Genomic DNA, 21,074 nt, shown 5'->3' on the forward strand with positions numbered 1-21,074 from the left:
ATTTCCTTTGTTCAAATTTAACACCCTGGGTTCAGATTGAACTTTCTCACTTTCAAACATCATGTAAAATTTTATCATATTATGGTCACTCATCTCTGAAGGTTCTTTTCCAAGATTATTAATTAGCCCTTTCTCCTAACATAATACTAGATCTAAAATAGCTTGTTCTCATCAGTTCCTCAGCATACAGTTCTAGAAACCCATCCCTTACCCACTCCAGAAACTTGTTCTCCACAGCATTATTGCTCATTAGGTTTACCTAGTCTATATGCAGATTGAAATCACCCATGATTATTGTATTACCATGCTACATGCTTCTCTAATCTCCTGATTAATACCATGTCTCATACTACCACTACCGTTTGGTGGCATATAAATAACTCCTACCAATATTTGCTGCCACGGTGTGAGCCAAGAACAATTTTAAAAAAAGTGAGTCACAGGAGGAGATAGCAGGACAGTTGAGACAAAGTTTGAACAAAGAGGCAGGTTTTAAGGAACATCTTAAAGAAGAGAGGGGTAGAGAGGCTGAGAAGTTAAGGCAACTGAAAGCACAGCCGCCAGTGCTAGAGCAATTAAAATCAAGGATGTGCAAGAGGCCAGAATAGGAAGAGCGCAGAGATCTTGAAGGCTTGTAACGCTGGAGGAGGCAGGGAGGGTCGAAGCCTCGGGGGGCTTTTCAAACAAGGATGAGGATTTTAAAATCAAGGCCTTGTCCGACAGAGAACCAATAAGGTGAGCAGGCACAGGTGAGGCGTCAGTGAGATTTGGAGCAAGTTAAGGTAGGGACAATAGTGTTTTGAATGCGTGAAAGTTTATGTGGGATGAAAAATGAGCTGTCATGACCACAAGCTGCCCCAAAACACTTTACAGCTAATGAAGTACTTTTGAAGTGTAATCATTGTCGGGTATTCCAATACTGTCCTACATCACAAGTCTAGAGGTGACAAAAGGCATGGACGAAGGTTTCAGCAGATGAGCCGAGGTGGAGTCAGGGACAAGCAATATCAGTGAAGTGGCAATAGGCAATTTTGGTGATGGTGGATACATGGTCGGAAATTCAGGTCAAATGCAACAGCGAGGTTGCAAATGCTTTCAATTCACCCAAAGTAACTGTCAGAGATGGAAACAGTGGCCAAGAAACAAGAGTTTTTGGCAGGGATCAAAGAGAATGGCTTCAGTCTTTCAAATATTTAGTTGGAAGAAATTCTGCTTATCCAATTTTTTTTTTACAAATTCTTCCACAGGATGTGGGCATCATTGCTAGGCCAACATTTAAATCAGGAGGTGGAAGGAGAGGGGAACTTGGTGAAATTACAGTCACTCAGGAAGCATTACTGAGCAAACTGATGGAGCTACAAGCTGACAAGTCTCCGGGTCCTAATGGACTTCAGCCTAGGGTCTTAAAGAGGTGGCTAATGAGTTAGTAGATATGTTGGTGTTAATTTTCCAAAATTGCCTAGATTCTGGAAAGGGTCTATCAGACTGGAAAGTAGCAAATATAACCCCTCTATTCAAGGAGAGGCGGAGGCAGGAAACACGAAACTATAGGCCAGTTAACATGATGTCTGTCGTGGAGAAGGTGTTAGAAGTGATCATTAAGGAGGTTATAGCTCAAGGTAATCGGGAAGAGTCAGCACGGTTTTGTGAAAGGGAAATCGTGTTTAAGCAACTTATTGGAGTTCTTTGTGCTGTGGATAAAGGGAAGCCTGGAGACATGCTGTACTTGCACTTGGATAAGGTACCACATCACAGGTGATTGCAGAAAATAAAAGTTCATGGTGTAGGGGGCAACATATTAGAAAATTGCAAAGAAAATTGACTGACTGGCAGAAAACAGAGAATGCATAAATGGGTCTTTTTCTGATTAGCAAGATGTGACGAGTAGTGTCCCACAGGGGTTTGTGCTGGGGCCTCAACTTGTTACAATTTATATCAATGACTTGGATGAAGGGACCAAAGGAATGATAGCTAAATTTGCAGATGACACAAAGATAGGTAGGAAAGTTTGTTGTCAAGAGGAAATAAGGAGGTTGCAGTTGGATGTAGATAGAGATCAAGTGAGTAGGCAAAATCTGGCAGATGGAATATAATGTGGGAAAATGTGAAGTTGTTCACTTTGGCAGGAAGAATAATAAAAAAGACTATTAGTTAAATAGAGAACAGCTGCAGAATTCCAAGGCGCAGAGGGATCTAGGTGTTTTACTGCATGAGTCACAAAACGTTAGTATGCAGGTACAGCAAGTAATTAAAAGGCTAATGGAATGCCATCCTTTATTTTGAGAGGAATTGAACATAAAGGTAAGGATGTTATGCTTCCGTTATATAGGGCATTAGTGAGACCACTTCTTGCATAGTGTGCGCAGTTTTGGTCTCCTTGTTTAAGGAAACATTGGTGGTGGTGGTGGTGGTTCAGAGGAGGTTTACTAGGTTGATACCTGGATGAGGAAATGTTAAACAGGCTGGGCTTATTTTTACTGGAGTATAGAAGAGTGGGAGGGGTGAAATATATAAGACAATGAATGGTATTGACAAGCTGGATGTGGAAAGGATGTTTCCTCTTGTGGGTGAGTCAAAAATAAAGGGGCACTGTTTTAAAATTAGGGGTTGCCCTTTCAGAACAGATGAGGAGAATTTTTTTCCCTGCCAAGGGCTGTGCGATTGGAACTCTTTGCCATAGAAGGCAGTGTGGGTGGGTGGGTGGGGGGGGGGGGGGTTGGTCACTGAATATTTTTAAGACAGAGGTGGATTGATTCCCTTGCCTAACAAGAATCTAAGGTTTTCAGGAGTAGATGGGAATGTGGAATTCTAAACACAAACAGATCAGTCATGATCTTATTGAATGGCAGAGCAGGCTCAAGGGGACAAATGGCATACTTCTGTTCTTATTTCGTATGTTCGTAAGTAAATTCATATGTATGTAAGTTCGTATGTATGTGTTGCTCATCCTTAATTACCCTTAAGTTGGCGGTGAGCTACCTTCTTGAACTGCTGCAGCCCATGTGGTGTAGGTACACCCGCAGCCCCTTTAGGGATGGAGTTCCAGGTTTTTGACCCAGCAAAAATAAAGGAACAGTGATATAGTTCCAGTGAGAATGAAGTGTGGCTTGAAGGAGAACTCGAAGGTGATGGCATTCCCATGTACCTGGTGCCCTTGTCCTCCTAGATGGTAGAGGTCATGCATTTGGAAAGTGCTGTCAAAGGAACCTTGCTGAGTTACTGCAGTGCATCTTGTAGATAATACAAACTGCTGCCACTGTGCATCGGTGATGAAGGCAGTGAACGTTTAAGGTGATGGATGGGGTGCCAGTCAAGCAGGCTGCTTTTGCCTGGATGGCATCAAGCTGGAGTGTTGTTGGAGCTGCACTCATCCAGTCAAGTGAACAGCATTCCATCACACTCCTGCCTTAAGCCTTGCAGATGGTGGACAGGCTTTGGGGAGTCAGGAGGTGGCTTACTCGTCACAGGATTCCCAGCCTCTGAACTGCTCTTGTAGCCACAGTATTTATCTGGCAGTTCCAGTATGGCAGTCCAGTTCAGTTTCTGGTCAATGGTAATGATAGTGGACGATTCAGTGATGGTAATGCCGTTGAATGTCATGGGGAGATGATTAGATTCTCTCTTGTTGGAGATGGTCATTCTCTGGCAAATGTTACTTGCCACTTATCAGCCCAAGCCTACCTACTGTTGGATCTTGCTGCATATGCATACCGACTGCTTCAGTATCTGAGAGGTCGTGAATGGTACCGAACATTTTGCAACCATCTGTAATGATCCGCACTTCTACCTTTATGATGGAGGATAGATCATTGATGAAGCAGTTGAAGATGATGGTTGGTCCTTGAACAATACCCTGGGAAACTCCTGTGGTGATGTCCTAGGATTGAGATGATTGACTTCCAACAACCACAACCATCTTCCATTGTGCTATGACTCTAATCAGTGGTTCCATCACTTTGCTGATGGATCAGTAATTGGCTTGGTTGGATTTGTCATGCTTTTTGTGGACAGGACATACCTGGGCAATATTTCTCATTGCCAGGTTGATACCAGTGTTGTAGCTGTACTGGAACAGCTTGGCTAGGGCCGCGTCTAGATCCGGAGCATAAGTCTTCAATAATTCTGCCAGAACGTTGTCAGGGCCCATAGCCTCTGCAGTATTGAGTGCCTTCAGCTGTCTCGTGATATCACATGAAGTGAATTGAATTGGCTGAAGACTGGTATCTGTGATGCCGGGACCATCAGGAGGAGGCTAATATGGTTCATCCGTTCAGCACTTCTGGCTGAAGATAGTCGCAACTGCTTCAGCCTCACCTTTTGCACTGATGCTAGGCTCCCTCATCATTGAAGATGGAGATATTTATGGAGCCTCCTCCAGTATTCACTACTGGATGTGGCAGGACTGAAGAGCTTAGATCTGGTCCATTGGTTGTGGGATCACTTAGGTCTGTCTATTACTTCCAGATGTCAGAAAAGCAAAGAGACTTATCAGAGGCAGTGGGGCTATCCAAAGAAGTGGTGGTGAGATACAGCTGTGTCGTTGGCACCTAATGTGTTTGCGGCAGATATCATTGAGGGGTAACATGTAGAAATTTAAGGTAAAAGGTAGAAGGCTAAGAGGAGAGCTGAGGAGAAATTTTTTCACCCAGAGGGGTAGGAGTCTGGAACTCACTGCCTGAAAGGGTGGTTGAGCCAGAAATTCTCCTATCATTTATTAAGTATTTAGATACTCACTTGTATTGCCATAGCCTCCAGGGCTATGGGCCAAGCGCCGGAAAATGGGATTAGTGTCGTCAGATCTTTGTTGACTGGCGTGGACACAATGAGCCAAATGGCCTCCTTCTGTACTATAAATGTCTATGAGTCTATGTAGATGAGAAACAGAAGGGAGCCAAGGTTGGATCCTTAGATCACTCCAGAGGTAACTACAGGAATGGGATGAATGCCAATGCAGATGATTCTCTGCCTACAATGTAATAGATAAGAATGGAAAATAGCTAGGTCACTTCCATGCAGCTGGAGGATGGAGATGGGATACTGGAGGAGGATAGGTGTGGAAAACCTGCAGAACTTGCTGTGATGGGCTCACACACAGAAAACGACCTTGATAAGGAGGTACAAAATGTTGGCAAATGCTGGAGGAAACATATTCCAGTAAGGAGCCCACAGGCAAAAAGCTGAGGAATAAGGATTAAAAACAACAGTAACTGGAAGAAAAATGCCATTGAACTGCATATATTGAAAGGAAGCTGTAAATTTCATTTATGACTGAAAGGGTGGAACACTTTCCATCGGTGAAAACAGAGTTTGCTGATCATAAACTTATGTGGGAGCATAAACATTGGTACAGACCTGTTGGAAGTGAATGGTCTATACAGTCTATATAATTCTGTGCATGCAATAACTAAGAAGCTGCAGCATATCAGTATAACAGTATCTTTCAAAAACTAATTTAAAGACAGATTTGCAATGGGTCCAATCTTACATAACATGTAATTAAATACCTTTCTTTATTTTTACGAGCTGACTTATAGGGCTGCCATTAGTTGTTGCTAGACTTAGTGTAGGCACTTGCAATTTTGGAGAGGATAGCACTGAAGATGTTCCACTAGGAGAGTAGCTATAAAGAGTTGATCCAAAGCCATGTCTTCGACCCTCTCGTCGATTGCTATCAATAGCAACCTGCAGTTCATTAGGAGAGCTCAGACCTCTCTTCTCACATTCATATGGGTACAGGTATTTCATATATCTGCCAAAAACGTAGGCACAAGTTATGTTGTATCTGAACATTACATTCACAATTCTAAGGTAATGAACAATATGGGTAGTGGTCAATATCAGGCAAATCTAAGGAGTAGCAATTATAGTCAGTAACAGTCATACCAATTACAAACAGATTTAAGCATGGTGATCAACCTATTTTCATTACTGATTGACATTAAAACAGATTACAGTAAATTGAACCAAAACTTGTACATGGGCAACTTAGGAAAAATTTTACATATTTTAAAATTTTTATGCATTGCATCTACATGATGGAAAGATTATATCATTGCACTGGCTTCATTTTGAAACAAATGACCATGAGAATAAAGTAACCAGCTTTACAATGTATTTATATTTTAAAATGTGATTTGTCACTCCTAATGAAGGATAGCCTTTGCACTATCCAGTACCTTCAGCAGTTTCTTTATATTATGTGGAGTGAATTGAATTGGCTGAAGACTGGCATCTGTGATGCTGGAGACCTCCGGAAGAGGCCAAGTTGGATCATTCACTCGGCACTTCTGGCTGAAGATTGTAGCAAATGCTTCAGCCTTATCTTTTGCACTGATGTGGTGGGCTCCTCCATCATTTGAGGATGGGGATATTTGTGGAGCTTCCTCAAGGAGGAGACACAAACATATTTTTCCTATTCTAGTTCATCATAATAGTGCTCTTCAAGAAGAACTTGAAACAGAGCAAATAAATAGAACAATATTAACACTTTCAACCCAATATTTTATAATGTGTTAATATTTTAAAAATAAAAATTTAGAAAGAACTAGCAAACTAGCATTTATATAATGCCTTTCACAACTCAAGACCAATCCCAAGTAATTCACAGGAAATTAAGTTGCTTTTTAAAAAGTATGGCCACTTCTGTAATGTTGAAGAATGCTGTAGTCAATTAGTGCACAGAAAGATCCCACAAACAGCAATGGAATTAGTAGCCAGGGTAATCTGTTAGTATTAATTGCTGAGAGCTAGTGGCCAGCACACAAAAAGAGCTCCCTGTTCTTCTTCAAATAATGTCATGGAACTTTTATATCCACCCAAGGGGGAAAACAGGGCCTCAATTCAACATCTTATCCAGGAGGTAGTGGAGGACTGCAGCCAAGTCATCTGCCTGCTGTTGCCATTGGAGAGCAGGCCATTATGGTAAAGATTATTGATTATTTGAGAACTGCGATGTAACAATACAAGACACTTCCATTTACAAATTGACACAATCCAGTTGTGTGCCACTGTAATTAGCTGTTCCAGCAAATTTCACCATTTTAAACCTTCATTTTTAACTCACTGAGTTCTGAGTGTAAAGGCGGCACTTGTGATAGAGGTGGGTAGGTTGAGGCCTTTGGTAATTTCCCTCCAAAGCTTCTTATTAATGACCTCCACTAGGCCCCCTTTCTCAGTGACCAACGCATAGAGCATATAGAGGTCCAGAACCTGCTTAGCCATTATGGGAATCCGATTGACTGGAGTACCTAGAAACAAGAGGCAGACTTAATAAAAGCTCAATGCAATAAAAATCACATGATCCATAATATTATCTTCCTAATTTTTCAGGTTTATTTATTTTACATTATTAAACTGTGCCATCACAATTCATATACATCAGGCATTCTAATTTGAATGGGTATTACCAATTCACCACTATTTGGATTACTGTAATATGCATTTTCCCCTTATCTCAAATATTAATAAAGAAATGAATTGTATTTTCAGTTGAGTTTTCACTTTAAATCTGATTTGCTGCCCAACTTTTTATGACCTTTTTTAAAAAATAATTTGCTCAAGAGATGTGTCGCTGGCAAGGCCAGCATTTGTTTCCCATTCCTAACTGCCCTCAAAGAGGTGGTGAAAAGCCACCTTATTAAACCATTGCAGTCCATTTAGTGTTGTTTCACCGGGTTTTTAACCCAATAACATTGATGGAATGGAAAAATAGCTCCAAGTCAGGATATTGTGCAACTTGGAGGAGAACTTCTGGGTGGTGGTGTTCCTATATACCTGCTGGCCTTGTTGTCATGGTGGTAGCAGTCATGGTTTGGGAGGTGCTGTTGGATGGACCTTGGCGAGTTGCTGCAGTGTGCCTTGTTGCCATTATGCAATGGTATTAGAGGGAATGAAAGTTTAAGGTAATGGAAGGGATTCAAATCAAGTGGGCTGCTTTGCCTGGGTGGTTTCCGGCTTGTTGGAGTGGCACTCATCCAGGCAAGTGGAGAATATTCCATCACACTCCTATCTTGTGCCTTGTAGATGGTGGAAAAACTTTTGTGGGGTAGGGGGTTACGATCAAGAGGTGGGTCACTCGCTGCAAAATTCCCAGCCTCTGACCTGCTCCTGTAGTCACAGGATTTATGTGGCTTGTCCAGTTAAGGTTCTGGTCAACTGTGATCCCCACGATGTTAATGGTGAAGGATTCAGCAAAGATAATGTCTGTTAGTGTCATGGGGAGATGGTTAGATTTCCTTCACTGGAGATAGCCATTGCCCAGCACTTGTCTGGGGTGAATGTTGTTTGCCACTCATTAGCCCAAGCCCGCATGTCATCCAGGTCTTGCTGCAGCAGGAAAGGGCTGTTTCAGTATCTGAGGAGCGATGAATGGTACTGATCACAGTAAACATCAGTGAACATCCCCACTTCTAATCTTATGATGGAGGGAAGGTCACTGTTGAAGAGCTGAAGATGGTTAGGCCTAGATTATTAACCTGAGGAACTCCTGCAGCAATGACCTGGGCTGAGATGATTGGCCTCCAACAGCCATAACCCTCTTCCTTTATATTAGGTGTGATTCCAACCAGTGGATGCTTCCCCCTCATTACGCTCTAGGGCTAGATATGGAATTGCATAATCTCAACACGGATGTGTAGCAAAACAATTTAAAATATCAACAATGGAAACATTTTTCTTTAAATCCATTTCTTATACTCTAAATGTTAACAAAGCAGTAAGATATAGATCATGCACTTTTCCTCCTTTTCAATTCTGAAAATGTTGAATCTTTATGGAGTATGGCCCCATGGGTACAACCATGCCTCTACTCCCTCAACCAAGAGGATATTTTCATGTGTAAACCTAGACAGTTAATGTGGGCAAGCTATTTGATCATCTAAAACAAACCCTATCGGACAACTGCCACTCTTTCACAATTCCAAAAAGGTTTTGGGCATGGATCAAGAGTAGAAATCTTTGCAAATGTTAAATAACCATGGATTAGAGTAAATGACAATCTACATATTATCAGAAAGTACTGCACCTCATGAAAGAAAGACTCCAGTTATTTTTCAGTCTTCAGTTTCAACGAAGAGCATATACCCAAAGCATCAGAAATTATCTTTATCAATACAAATTCCCACTATTATGCTTTTCCACATATTTGCTGCTATATTTCAGATTGCTTAAAAAATAATTCCCCCTTACTGGTTGAGGGCAGGCGATGGGGGTGTTAGTTTCCAAAGACACCAACAATCACATAATTAAAGTCATAATATCCAATCATATGGGACATAATTTCCCCTAAGAAGTAACTATGGTTTGATTCCATCTGTACATCAGGACAATTAAAATTATAAGGCAACTATGGGCTACAACTGCTAAGAGATTCAATTACTTTGCAGTCAGAATTCAAGTTCTTCAGTTTTAGATGTGCTGGTTTCCATTAATTCAGAAAGACCCACTGTTCATTTTGGGATTCAAAATTAAAGACTGTTAATCAAATTTTCTAATGGCTATAAACAGGTGTAGAATATACAAATAACAATTTCAAACTGAGGAAAGCAAGATTAAATATTTTACAAAAAAAAGTTCATTAATTACTGTTAAAACAAATTCTGCCACAAACAAGAATGTTATTAAGGCTGCATCAAATACTATGAATTCAATACTGCTACAAAGTCTTCATATCAATTAGATTTTGATTAGAAATTTTCCCATCAGAGACATTTTAGTAACAAAAGCAGTTATGAAAAGATTTCTAATCTCAAGAGTAGAGGACAGTAAATGTGCTAGGTCAAGTTCTGAAACTGGAAGCATGATGCATTGGGTAACACTAAAATAGAAATATTCAATTTGCTAGGATTTTACAACAGAACTTTTGAAAAAATGGAATTTTATCTTCTTAGCAGGCTACTCATGGTATTTTAATATTTTGCCAGCCTTGGCCTTCCAGCAGGCTCTAGCTACTTATTCTTTTAATTTGAATTCCATGATGTCTGTGAATTTTGTTGGTGTTTATGTTGTTAACCCATCTGCTGTTGCATACAAGCGTACATGTAGACACCCAAGTAAAACTGAGTTTGATGAATCTGCCACTAGGCTACAAAAATCAAATTTAGCAGGATGAATATCAGAAATTGGCTCAAAGATATTAGGACTCTAATCCATACTAAAACCTTAAAAGCAGCTCTGCCCAAGATTCTGAGTCTTGGAAGGGACAGACTGTCAGAACAAGGTTACTTTATAAAGAGATGGCTTTTGGCATTTTATAACCAACCTGATGAAAATAAAACTAATTTAAGCATGGGTTTGTTTTTCAAAATATATTCTACTGCAATCATATGACAATGTAAATTATCTGCATTAAAGACATTTATTACAATCACCAAAATCATCTCAAATAGCTTGTTTACAAAAAAAACTGACAAAAACAAACAATATTTGGGAATTCTTATCATTTGATTAAGCATACATGATGAAGCATTTTATGCAGTATGCCATGCAGGTTTTAAAGTTAAATATTTTAGATATCAATAGTTGGATGACATCTTTAAAGCTATGACACCTTGGTTCAATCCCTACTTTGGGTGTGACTCAATTTCAGCCACAACCATTACAAGTGGCCAGGGCTTTGATGGGGATAACAAAGGAAAAGAGAACTAACCATTTGTCCTTGATGCAGAGTTTCATGTTGAAATTCCACCCGTGTACACAGTGTAACTAATTTTTTTCTCCCCCCCACCCGCAGCTATAGTTGAATATCCTGCCAGTGCTTACTGGGCAGGCTCTCACATGAAGAAATAAGTTATTTTCCAGGTGCCAACCAGTAAGTCAGAAGAAAAGAGAAAACAGGGAAAAACTTAACACCTTTACCTCTCTTCTGCATGAAACTGAAAAGGTCATCCAAAAATTCCTTCCTTCTTGGATCATTGTCTAGCTCATAGAGCTGAAAAAGAACACAATATAGTTTTTGAAAACAGCAAACAGGCAAGTTACCTCGTGTATGTGATCGAAGTCCTAGTGGATTGAGTAAAGATAGCCTCTAGCATGCATTTGGATATTTAACACAAATTTACTCATTGTTCTCTAGCCATCTCTTAAAAGGACTTGTCATTAAGTAAAAGAAAATAACATGTATATACACCAAATAAATAAAAGAACATGGAATTTTTCCACATATACCATGGAAACAGATCTTTAAAAGCAATTACATCCAGCTGCCTGGTCAGTAAAATAGACTCAAAATTTACAAGTCAGGAGGCTGTTTCATCATTGTCCCTTGTACTGGTGCTAACTCAACTACAATTATTTAATCTAATCTTTTTCTCACATAATATTCTTTTTAAATGCTTATCCAGTTCTAATTTAAATAATGTTATAGCGCCTTTATCCATAGCCACAGGGTAAAGCATTGTATATTCATGTAACTCTCTGAAAACAATTTCTTTTAACCTCTTATTTCACACTTCTAGTGGTAATTCTGAAACCATGGCCTTAGCTTAACCTCCCACCACATTCCCCACCCCCTCACACACACCTGAACTGGCAAGGGTTAGGTTAAGGGCTAAAATAATAAAAATGCTAACACCAACACGCCAGTTCTCCACTGTCACAATATTAACTGGAGTGAATCAAGTCATCAGGAAGCTTCCTGCTGAGAGGTTGGAACCTACAAACCTACATAGTCTATATGCAAGAGTTGCAGTTTGGTGACAACAGTGATGTCACAACATAATATTCACTTGAAGGCAATTGGAATTCCTGTACTCTGCAATCCAGCAGGATGTGCTGAATAGCTAGAAGAGGCCAAAAACAGTCTGAAAAAAATCTTCCTCTTAGAACACCTCGTGGGTCAGAAGGAGTACATGTGCTCCAAACTAGGCTCTGCAAGCAGTCTCTGAGCTTCCCCATCCAACACAATCCACAGCCCCAGCCTTCCACTGAATGCACAGGAGCACAACCTTGCACTGTAACTGCCCTGTAACTCTATCTCCAATGTTGTGGGTCCCCGCTGCAGTCTCCTGTGGCCAAATTCCACCTCCCTCTCTCCCACTGATGAGGTAGTGAATCTCACCAAGGGTTGGTCCAGAAACTAATATTTAAATGAGCCCTTCACTTCCTTGAACTCTTTGCATGCATGCAGGCTACTGGACTTCATAGGTAGTTATCGCCCCACTCCCAAAAAACTCAAGGCCTCTGCCTCCTTGATACTCATTTGTTAGCCAGTGGAGAAAATCTTTCACTACTTATCCTTTCAAAACATTTCATAATTTTGAATATCTCTACTAGATACCACTTTAACTATCTGTTTCAGTGAAAAAAGCCCAATTTTTGGACCTTGCAAGTACAGTACAATCTCTCAATTCCAGATGTCATCCAACTGATTCTTTGCTATATACTTTAGACGGCTCAATATCCTACAAAAAAAAACCTGACAAAAAACAATATTTGGGAATTCTTATCATTTGATTAAGCATACATGATGAAGCATTTTATGCAGTATGCCATGCAGGTTTTAAAGTTAAATATTTTAGATATCAATAGTTGGATGACATCTTTAAAGCTATGACACCTTGGTTCAATCCCTACTTTGGGTGTGACTCAATTTCAGCCACAACCATTACAAGTGACCAGGGCTTTGATAGGGATAACAAAGGAAAAGAGAATTAACCATTTGTCCTTGATGCAGAATTTCATGTTGAAATTCCACCCGTGTACACAGTGTAACTGCACACATTCCCAAGAATCCAAGCCTACTGTATAAATTTCACATCTTTTCCTGCCTTTTAAATTCAATACCCCTGTTCTATATAAAAAAGCCCAGGACTCCATCTGCTTTTTGGTGCCTTTCTACTTTGATTCACACTTAAAATCTTACCTTTCCAATTTTCTTTTTTTGAATATTTATCCATTTTCACTTTAAAAGCTATTAGTGATTTTTTTTTTATTCATTCAGGGTATTTGGGCTTCATTGGTTGGGCCAGCATTTATGGCCCATCCCTAGTTGCCCTTGAGAAGGTGGTGGTGAGCTGCCTTCTTGAACCACTGCAGTCCATGTAGTGTGGGTACATCCACAGTGCTGTTAGGAAGGGAGTTCCAGCGACAGTGAAGGAACAGCAATATATTTCCAAGTCAGGATGGTGAGTGACTCAGAGGGGAACTTCCAGGTGGTAGTGTTCCCATGTATCTGCTGCCCTTGTCCTTCTAGATGGTAATGGTCATGGGTTTGGAAGGTGTTGTCGAAGGAGCCTTGGTAAAGTCCTGCAGTGCATCTTGTAGATGGTACTGATACTGATTCCACATTCTAACAACCAATTACAAATAAGTCTCCTAAACTCTGCCTTCATGCTTTTGGTGACAATTTAAAATTTTTACTCTAGTTACCAACACGAGTGGAAATACCTTTTCCCTTTTTACCTGATCAAAACCTCTCAATTTTGAACACGTCATGTCAGGGTCAAATGAGATACCAACGTTACTTACAGGCTGGTTTAAACTCCAACTGTTGCTAGAGAAAAAGGTGAACTCAGTAGCTAGGGAATGGAGTCTGAAGCGCGGACAGAAAACAATGCTTCAGTCTTTCCAGTGTTTAATTGGAGGAAATTCCTGCTTATCTCATACAAGATATTGGATAAACAGTCCGATAATTTAGTAACACTGAAGAATTGAGAGAGTGGTAATGAGGTAAAGCTGGGTGTCATCAGCATACATGTGAAAACTAACACTGGGCTTTTGGGTGATACCGCCAAAACACAGCAAGATGAAAAATAGGAGGGAGTCCAAGGATAGGTCCTTGGCGGACACCAAAAGTAATGACGTGGGAGCAGGAAGAGAAGCCATTACAAGTAAGGGACAACACCTGAAGAGAGAGAAACATTAAAAATATCAGCTAACATGAGGAACCGGTAGGGGAAGTTGGGTGGTCAGCAATTGAGTAGGAATAGGATTGAAGGAGCATGAGGGGAGTTTCACGGACAAAATAAGCTCTCTCAGAAAGTGCATGAAGGGAGATAGGAGAGAAATTAGATAAAGATCAGTGTTCAGGGCCCGAGAAAAGGCCATTAGAGGAATTTTGGCCAGATGGGCTAGAGGGAGGGAGGGACCTTGCAGAGGCAGTTGATTAGATGGTCTCGATCATATTGACGAAGTCGTCCATGAACTTCTTGCACTATTACTGAAGGCGAGGCGGAGGGGACAGGAGAGAGGGGTTTACAGGATGATCCTGGAATAGTAACAGTTTTAGCAGATGACCATGGGTCCTGATCATGTTTTATGTGATCCAGCCAGATTTTTGAGTGGCTAAACAAGTTGTCCACCATATCCTTTCAGGTCTCACTTTTTTGGACTTAAATGGAGTGGAAATGAGGGCCACGAGGGGGAAAGGTCTGAGAGAGCGCTGGCGAGAGAGTGCGAGAGAGCGAGCGCGCGCCGGGGGGGGAGAGAGAGCGAGCGCGCGCCGGGGGGGGAGAGAGAGCGAGCGCGCGCCGGGGGGGGAGAGAGAGCGAGCGCGCGCCGGGGGGGGAGAGAGAGCGAGCGCGCGCCGGGGGGGGGAGAGAGAGCGAGCGCGCGCCGGGGGGGGGAGAGAGAGCGAGCGCGCGCCGGGGGGGGAGAGAGAGCGAGCGCGCGCCGGGGGGGGAGAGAGAGCGAGCGCGCGCCGGGGGGGGAGAGAGAGCGAGCGCGCGCCGGGGGGGGAGAGAGAGCGAGCGCGCGCGAGAGCGAGCGCGCGCGAGAGCGAGCGCGCGCGAGAGCGAGCGCGCGCGAGAGCGAGCGCGCGCGAGAGCGAGCGCGCGCGAGAGAGAGCGCGCGCGAGAGCGAGCGCGCGCGAGAGAGAGCGCGCGCGAGAGCGAGCGCGCGCGAGAGAGAGCGCGCGCGAGAGCGAGCGCGCGCGAGAGAGAGCGAGCGCGAGAGAGAGCGAGCGCGAGAGAGAGCGAGCGCGAGAGAGAGCGAGCGCGAGAGAGAGCGAGCGCGAGAGAGAGCGAGCGCGAGAGAGAGCGAGCGCGAGAGAGAGCGAGCGCGAGAGAGAGCGAGCGCGAGAGAGAGCGAGCGCGAGAGAGAGCGAGCGCGAGCGAGAGCGAGCGCGAGCGAGACGGGCAGCGCGCGAGCGAGACGGGCAGCGCGCGAGCGAGACGGGCAGCGCGCGAGAGACAGAGCGCGCGAGAGACAGAGCGCGCGAGAGACAGAGCGCGCGAGAGACAGAGCGCGCGAGAGACAGAGCGCGCGAGAGACAGAGCGCGCGAGAGACAGAGCGCGCGAGAGACAGAGCGCGCGAGAGACAGAGCGCGCGAGAGACAGAGCGCGCGAGAGACAGAGCGCGCGAGAGACAGAGCGCGCGAGAGACAGAGCGCGCGAGAGACAGAGCGCGCGAGAGACAGAGCGCGCGAGAGACAGAGCGCGCGAGAGACAGAGCGCGCGAGAGACAGAGCGCGCGAGAGACAGAGCGCGCGAGAGACAGAGCGCGCGAGAGACAGAGCGCGCGAGAGACAGAGCGCGCGAGAGACAGAGCGCGCGAGAGACAGAGCGCGCGAGAGACAGAGCGCGCGAGAGACAGAGCGCGCGAGCGAGAGAGAAGCACCCAAAACTGGATATAATATTCTAAATGTACACTAATTAATTGTTTGTATGGATTTAGCACTACACATTTGCTCTTGCACTCTTGTGCCCCTATTTATAAAGCCTAGCATCCTCTATGTTGCTTAAAACCTCAATGCTTTCTCCCATTTATAAAGATTTGTGTATTGGAAAACTATGTTTCCCTGAACCTTCAAGCCTCTCTGCTACTCCACCCGTAAGATTTATTTTCAATTGTACATGCCCTTCCAGAATGCATCACCTCATTTCTCCACATTGTTTCATCTGATATCTATTTGTGCAATTTACTTAACTGTGTTTTCTCTTTAAATCAATCAGTCCTCTTCAGTTAACCAAACTTCCATTTTTAGGGTAAAGAGCAAATTTGAATATCCTACCTCCTAGTCCCAAGTCTAAATTACATCATTTATATCATAGAGACACACACACAAACATACACAGAGACACCTCCTCTGTGGCAATGCCCACAGTAGTTGAGGATCAGGCCCAGATGAAGATTGGAGTTCTAGTTAAAAATAAGGATGGAAAACAGAAAGGCAAAAATGCTGGAAAATCGGCTCCAAAAATTAAGTTTCGGGAGTTATTCACAGATGTTGATACTAAAACTTAAAAAAGATAGGGGGAAGATTTACCATTCACTGGATGGAGGTCTGAATCACGATAGTCCATTATTGACATCACATATCTATAAAATTCGCATCGTGTTGACAGCATTCTGGTAACAGGAAGTTAAGCTTCTTAAACGGGAGGTGTACAAAATTTATATTTAATCCTGAAGAGTTATGGACACCTGTTTGCATCCCTTTTGTCTAGAAAATATCCAATAACTGCTACTCTGTTCCTATCGTATATATGCTATCAGATTCCCTATCACCATGTGCCTAAAGTTTATCAGAAATTCCCCACAGGCTCTCGCCAAATACCTTTCAACAGTCCAAATATAAAACATCTACATTTTCTTTATTAATAAACTTCACTATTTCCTCAAAGAGCTTTATTAATTATGTCAAGCATGACCTGCCTATATATAATTTGTGTTGATAGTTTTTAATTAACCCGTGTTTTTCATCGGTCAAATGCAGAGAAAGTAGAAATGTACTCCATGAACCTAATTTTGCCGACTGTATTGTTTCTTTCCAGGGGTGCAAAGAGAGCCACAATAACGGTTTGGATTTTGTTGTCAGTCAGCAGCGAAGCAAGGGCACTTGCCAATGACATCAAAAGAAAGCTGTGTTGACAGATCTAGCAAGATCTGTGGCAAGAACTTTAACAACCTCAACTTTTTAAAAATTCTTTCACAGGATGTGGGCGTTGTTAGCTAGGCCAGCATTTGTTGCCCATTCCCAAATGCCTTCAGGAGATGGTGCTGAACCACCTTCCTGAAGCACTGCAGTCCATGTGGTGTGGGTACACCCACAGTACTTTCAGGAAGGAGGTTCCAGGATCTTGACCCAGCAACATTGAAGGATTGACAACACAGTTCCAAGTCAGGATGGTGTGTGGCTTTTCGGGGGAGCGCAGAGGGGAACTTGCGGGTCATAGTGTTCCCATGCATCCGTTGTCTTTGTCCTTCTAGGTCGTAGAAGTCATGGGTTTGGAAGCTGTTGGTGAAGGAAGCGGCTTGACGAGTTGCTGTAATGCACCTCACAGATGGTACACACTGCTGCCACTGTGTGCCAGTGGTGGAGGGAGTGAATGGTTAAAGTACAGATAGAGTGCCAAAGGGCTGCTTTGTCCAGGATGGTGACAAGCTTCTTGAGTGTTGTTGAAACTGCACTCATCCAGGCAAGTGAAGAATATTCCATCACTCTCCTGACTTGTGCCTTGTAGATGGTGGACAGGCAATTAATTGTGGCGTATTTAATGAGGATTACCTCATTGTGAGGTGTTTTGAGACAACCTTTTGGTAAAGCTGAGTTCTTTAAAAATCCCAGAGGGAAACTTAAAAATATAGGTTATGACAGCTGTTTACAGTGGTGTTTGAAATGCAACTCTAGATTCAGAAATCAGACCACCAGTTCTCAAGAGGTTTTATATTAAACTAAATGAAACATTTTATTAATTATACACATGGCTGCAAATTACTACTATCATAGCTTTTAACAAATTCCCAAACTAATCTCCATTAAGACAACAGCAATCCAAAGACTTAACCAAACACCAGGCAAAGCATTTTCAACTTACGAATTCAAAATTAGGTTCCTTTCACTTTGGTTCCTGTGGAGGCAGTTGTAGGCTTACAGCTTTGATCTTACATTGCCTCTGCCCCACAAACACAAAACTGCTATCCTTATACCTAGCATAGCTCATTGAATATAAATTCTCATTGTATCACCAGCCTTTTCTAACAGTATAACCCCTTTGACAGTACCAATTTTATTAGCAATATAAACACATTGCTTGGTCTCTGCTAGCTAGGTGCCAGATTTCACTCGCCTTCTTGAATGCTCTATTTAAAAATACAAATGCACTCTACCTCTCTTACATTTCAAAACTAGTACATATCAAAGCACCCAGACTTGCTGGCTTTAATCCAATTAAGACACACTCTCAGACTAAACCTCTATTTTAAAAGAAAAATATTTTCCAATAATATTATATACATTTACAGTTTCATGACAACCAGCATCAACCTGGAATGATGTTTTAATACTGTCCAATCAACCAATCACATTAAAGAATTCTCACAGCTAGCCATCCAGGAAATGAAAAGCACTAATAATTGGTTCAATTTCGTAAAATTTTACACAGAACGAAATAAAGATTGGGACAAATACATAGGATTAAGGTAGAAGCTAAAAGAATATGAATGTTAATTTTTCTTTAAAAAAAAATCTAGTTTAAAAAGAATATAGTAATTACTCTTAAGTGTCTCCGTTAACAACATTCCACAAATATAAGATTTGAGTATTACTGAAAAAAGGCTTTTTAATTGAAGCTTTTCGTCTTGCACTCAACAGGGCAATCACAAGAATACCAATGTCAGGGGAAACAACAACTTTATACTGTATGAAAAGGGAGTGCTAATTGGTTGTCAAGTGGGCTGATTGGTACAGGCGTTGCCATGGACTGTGTCCCAGTTAACGGTGACTGACAGTTAACTGCCAAGCATTGTTTGAAATTTAGACCCAGCAGCTTGACTCTGATTGGTCAAGCCATTGCCCTGAGGAATGAAACAGCGAATGGCTATCACTTCATCTGCTTAGCTGAAACAGGCACAATGTGTGTACATGTTCTTTCAGCTCAACAAAATATCACTGTCTTCAGTAATAAGAAACCATGAGGTTTCAGGGTCCAGAGTCTTAAAAGAGCACGAGAGGAAGCAAGACAGAGCAATCCAGTGCTGCTGGTGATGGGGCATGATATCACAGAGAAACAGGTAAGTCATTGGTTGGTGAGTATTTTGCTCATTTATCTTTTAAGAACTGGTACAAATTATCGTTAACTATAAGGTTTTATTAGTAGTAAGGTTTTGTAGTAGCGGTAGCAAAGCTCATTGGGAGTACGGGTCGAGTATCCTTTGTTCGTAAATCCGAAAACCGAGCATATCCAAAAACTGCATTTTTTTTTTAAACTTCATCGACTTTTAGCACAGAAAATCCCTGACCCAAGCCAACACAAACCTCGCTAACTGCACCAAACCTTCAGCATGAGAAATCCCTGACCCAAGGCAACATGATCCTCGCCAACCGCACCTGACCTTTAGCGTGGGAAGTCTAGTTGTTTGTCTGCATATCAACACGGAAACCTCCTCTACAAGCAGAATCACAGATGGCACCACAGATAGGAATTATTTCAGGTACCTGTATTTATTATTCAAATGATATGTCTTACTTTTCTAGCAATTTTATTTACTTTAGACTATAGCTAGCCTAAGCTTAGGCTTATAACCTAAGTAGGCCCACTTCTACATGCAGTATTAGAAAGCCAAAATTATCTGAAATCTGAAAAGCAATCGGCCCCAAGCATTTCAGATAATGGATACTTGACCTGTAGTAGGATTTATTAAAATTAATTAATTTTTAAAAAGTAATAAATTAATACATAATAAAGATGGCAGGGGAGGTGATGTGTTGTGGCTGTGGAATGTGGGGTTTCCTGGACACCAGTGTGATCCAGAGCAAACAAGTCTGCAAGTGTCAGCAGCTTGAGGAGCTTCAGCTCATAGTTATTGAACTGGAGGCAGAGCTGCAGACACTGATGCATCAGGGAGGGGGAAAGTTACCTGGACACTTTGTACCAGGAGACAGTCACACCCTTTAGGCTAGACAGATCTTTAGAGTTGGTCATTGGTCAAGGACAGGAGGGTGACATGGCAAGTCAGGCAGGGGATCCAGCAGGTAGTGATAAAGGAGCCTCAGCCCCTGACTTTGTCCAACAGGTGCAAGACGCTTGCTATCTGTGTGGATGAGAAGGACTACAAGGTGGATGAGCCTACTGGCAATAGCACTATTGTGAAAGATGCCATTCAAGTTGGGGAAGAGAAGAGGAACATGGTAGTAATAAGAGATAGTATAGTCAGTTATAGTATATGTTCTCTGCATCCATGACCAGGTGCTCCGAAGGTTGTGTTACCGACCTGGGTTAAGGACATCTCCTTGTGGCTGAAGAGGAATTTGGAGGGGGAGGATCCAGTTATCATGGTCCACCTGAGAACCAATGACGTAGGCAAAACCAGGAATGATGTTCTGCTAAGAGAATTTGAGGAGCTGGGATCCAAATTGAAATGCAGAACATCAAAAAGGTAATAATCTCTGGATTGTTGCCTGAGCAGCACTCTAATTGGCATAAGGTCAAGCAGAATAGAGAAATAAACAAGTGGCTCGAAGAGTGGTATGGGAAGAAGGGATTTTGATTCATGGGGCACTGGCATCAGTACTCGAGGAAGAGTGAGTTATTCCGTTGGGATGGGCTACAATTTAACTGGGCTGGGACCAGTGTCCCTGTGAATTGTATAACTATTACTGTGGCCAGAGCTTTAAACTAACAATTGGGTGGGGAAGGATGTGCGGGGGTTTGGGTGAGGGGAGATTTAGAAATCCAAAAAGAAAGGTTGAAACATTGGAGCAATGTGGGTAAAAACAAGCAGAATGGGACAAGAAAGGACTGAATTTAACAAAAATTGCCCATCAATGAATAAGGTCATTGCTGGGAATAAAAGTTTTTTAAAAAATTAGAAGCTTTTTACCTGAATGCATGAAGCATCTCCCAATAAGCTAGATGAACTAGTGATACAAATAGAGGTAGATGATTGCCATTAGACAAACATGGTTACAAGATGATCAAGGTTGGAAAATAAATATTCCACGGCACACAATATTTCAGAAAGACAAACGAAATGGTAAAGGAGGAGTGGTAGCCCTGATAGTAAAGGATGACTTAAAGACTTTAGAGAGAAGGAATCTAGCCTCAGAAAATCATGAAGTAGAATCAGTATGGGTAGAAATTAGAAATAGCAAAAATCAGAAGGCACTAGTGGGAGTAGTTTATAGGCCTCCTAACAG

General features: G+C 42.2%; 1 protein-coding gene across 7 annotated transcripts in view; it reads right to left on the reverse strand.

The window, feature by feature from the left end:
• arid3a (AT rich interactive domain 3A (BRIGHT-like)) overlaps positions 1-21,074 on the reverse strand; it is a 103,249-nt gene that overhangs the window by 37,580 nt on the left and 44,595 nt on the right. For all 7 annotated transcript variants that reach the window (XM_041204628.1, XM_041204627.1, XM_041204629.1 and 4 more), the window contains exons 2-4: positions 10,855-10,927; positions 7,064-7,247; positions 5,505-5,749 (exon numbers count right to left, since the gene is read on the reverse strand). In XM_041204628.1, coding sequence (XP_041060562.1) covers positions 5,505-5,749; positions 7,064-7,247; positions 10,855-10,927 — 502 coding nt within the window. The remainder of the gene's footprint in view (positions 1-5,504; positions 5,750-7,063; positions 7,248-10,854; positions 10,928-21,074) is intronic.

The sequence above is a fragment of the Carcharodon carcharias genome, chromosome 14 (assembly GCF_017639515.1).
Source record: "Carcharodon carcharias isolate sCarCar2 chromosome 14, sCarCar2.pri, whole genome shotgun sequence".
NCBI classification, from domain to species: Eukaryota; Metazoa; Chordata; class Chondrichthyes; order Lamniformes; family Lamnidae; genus Carcharodon; species Carcharodon carcharias.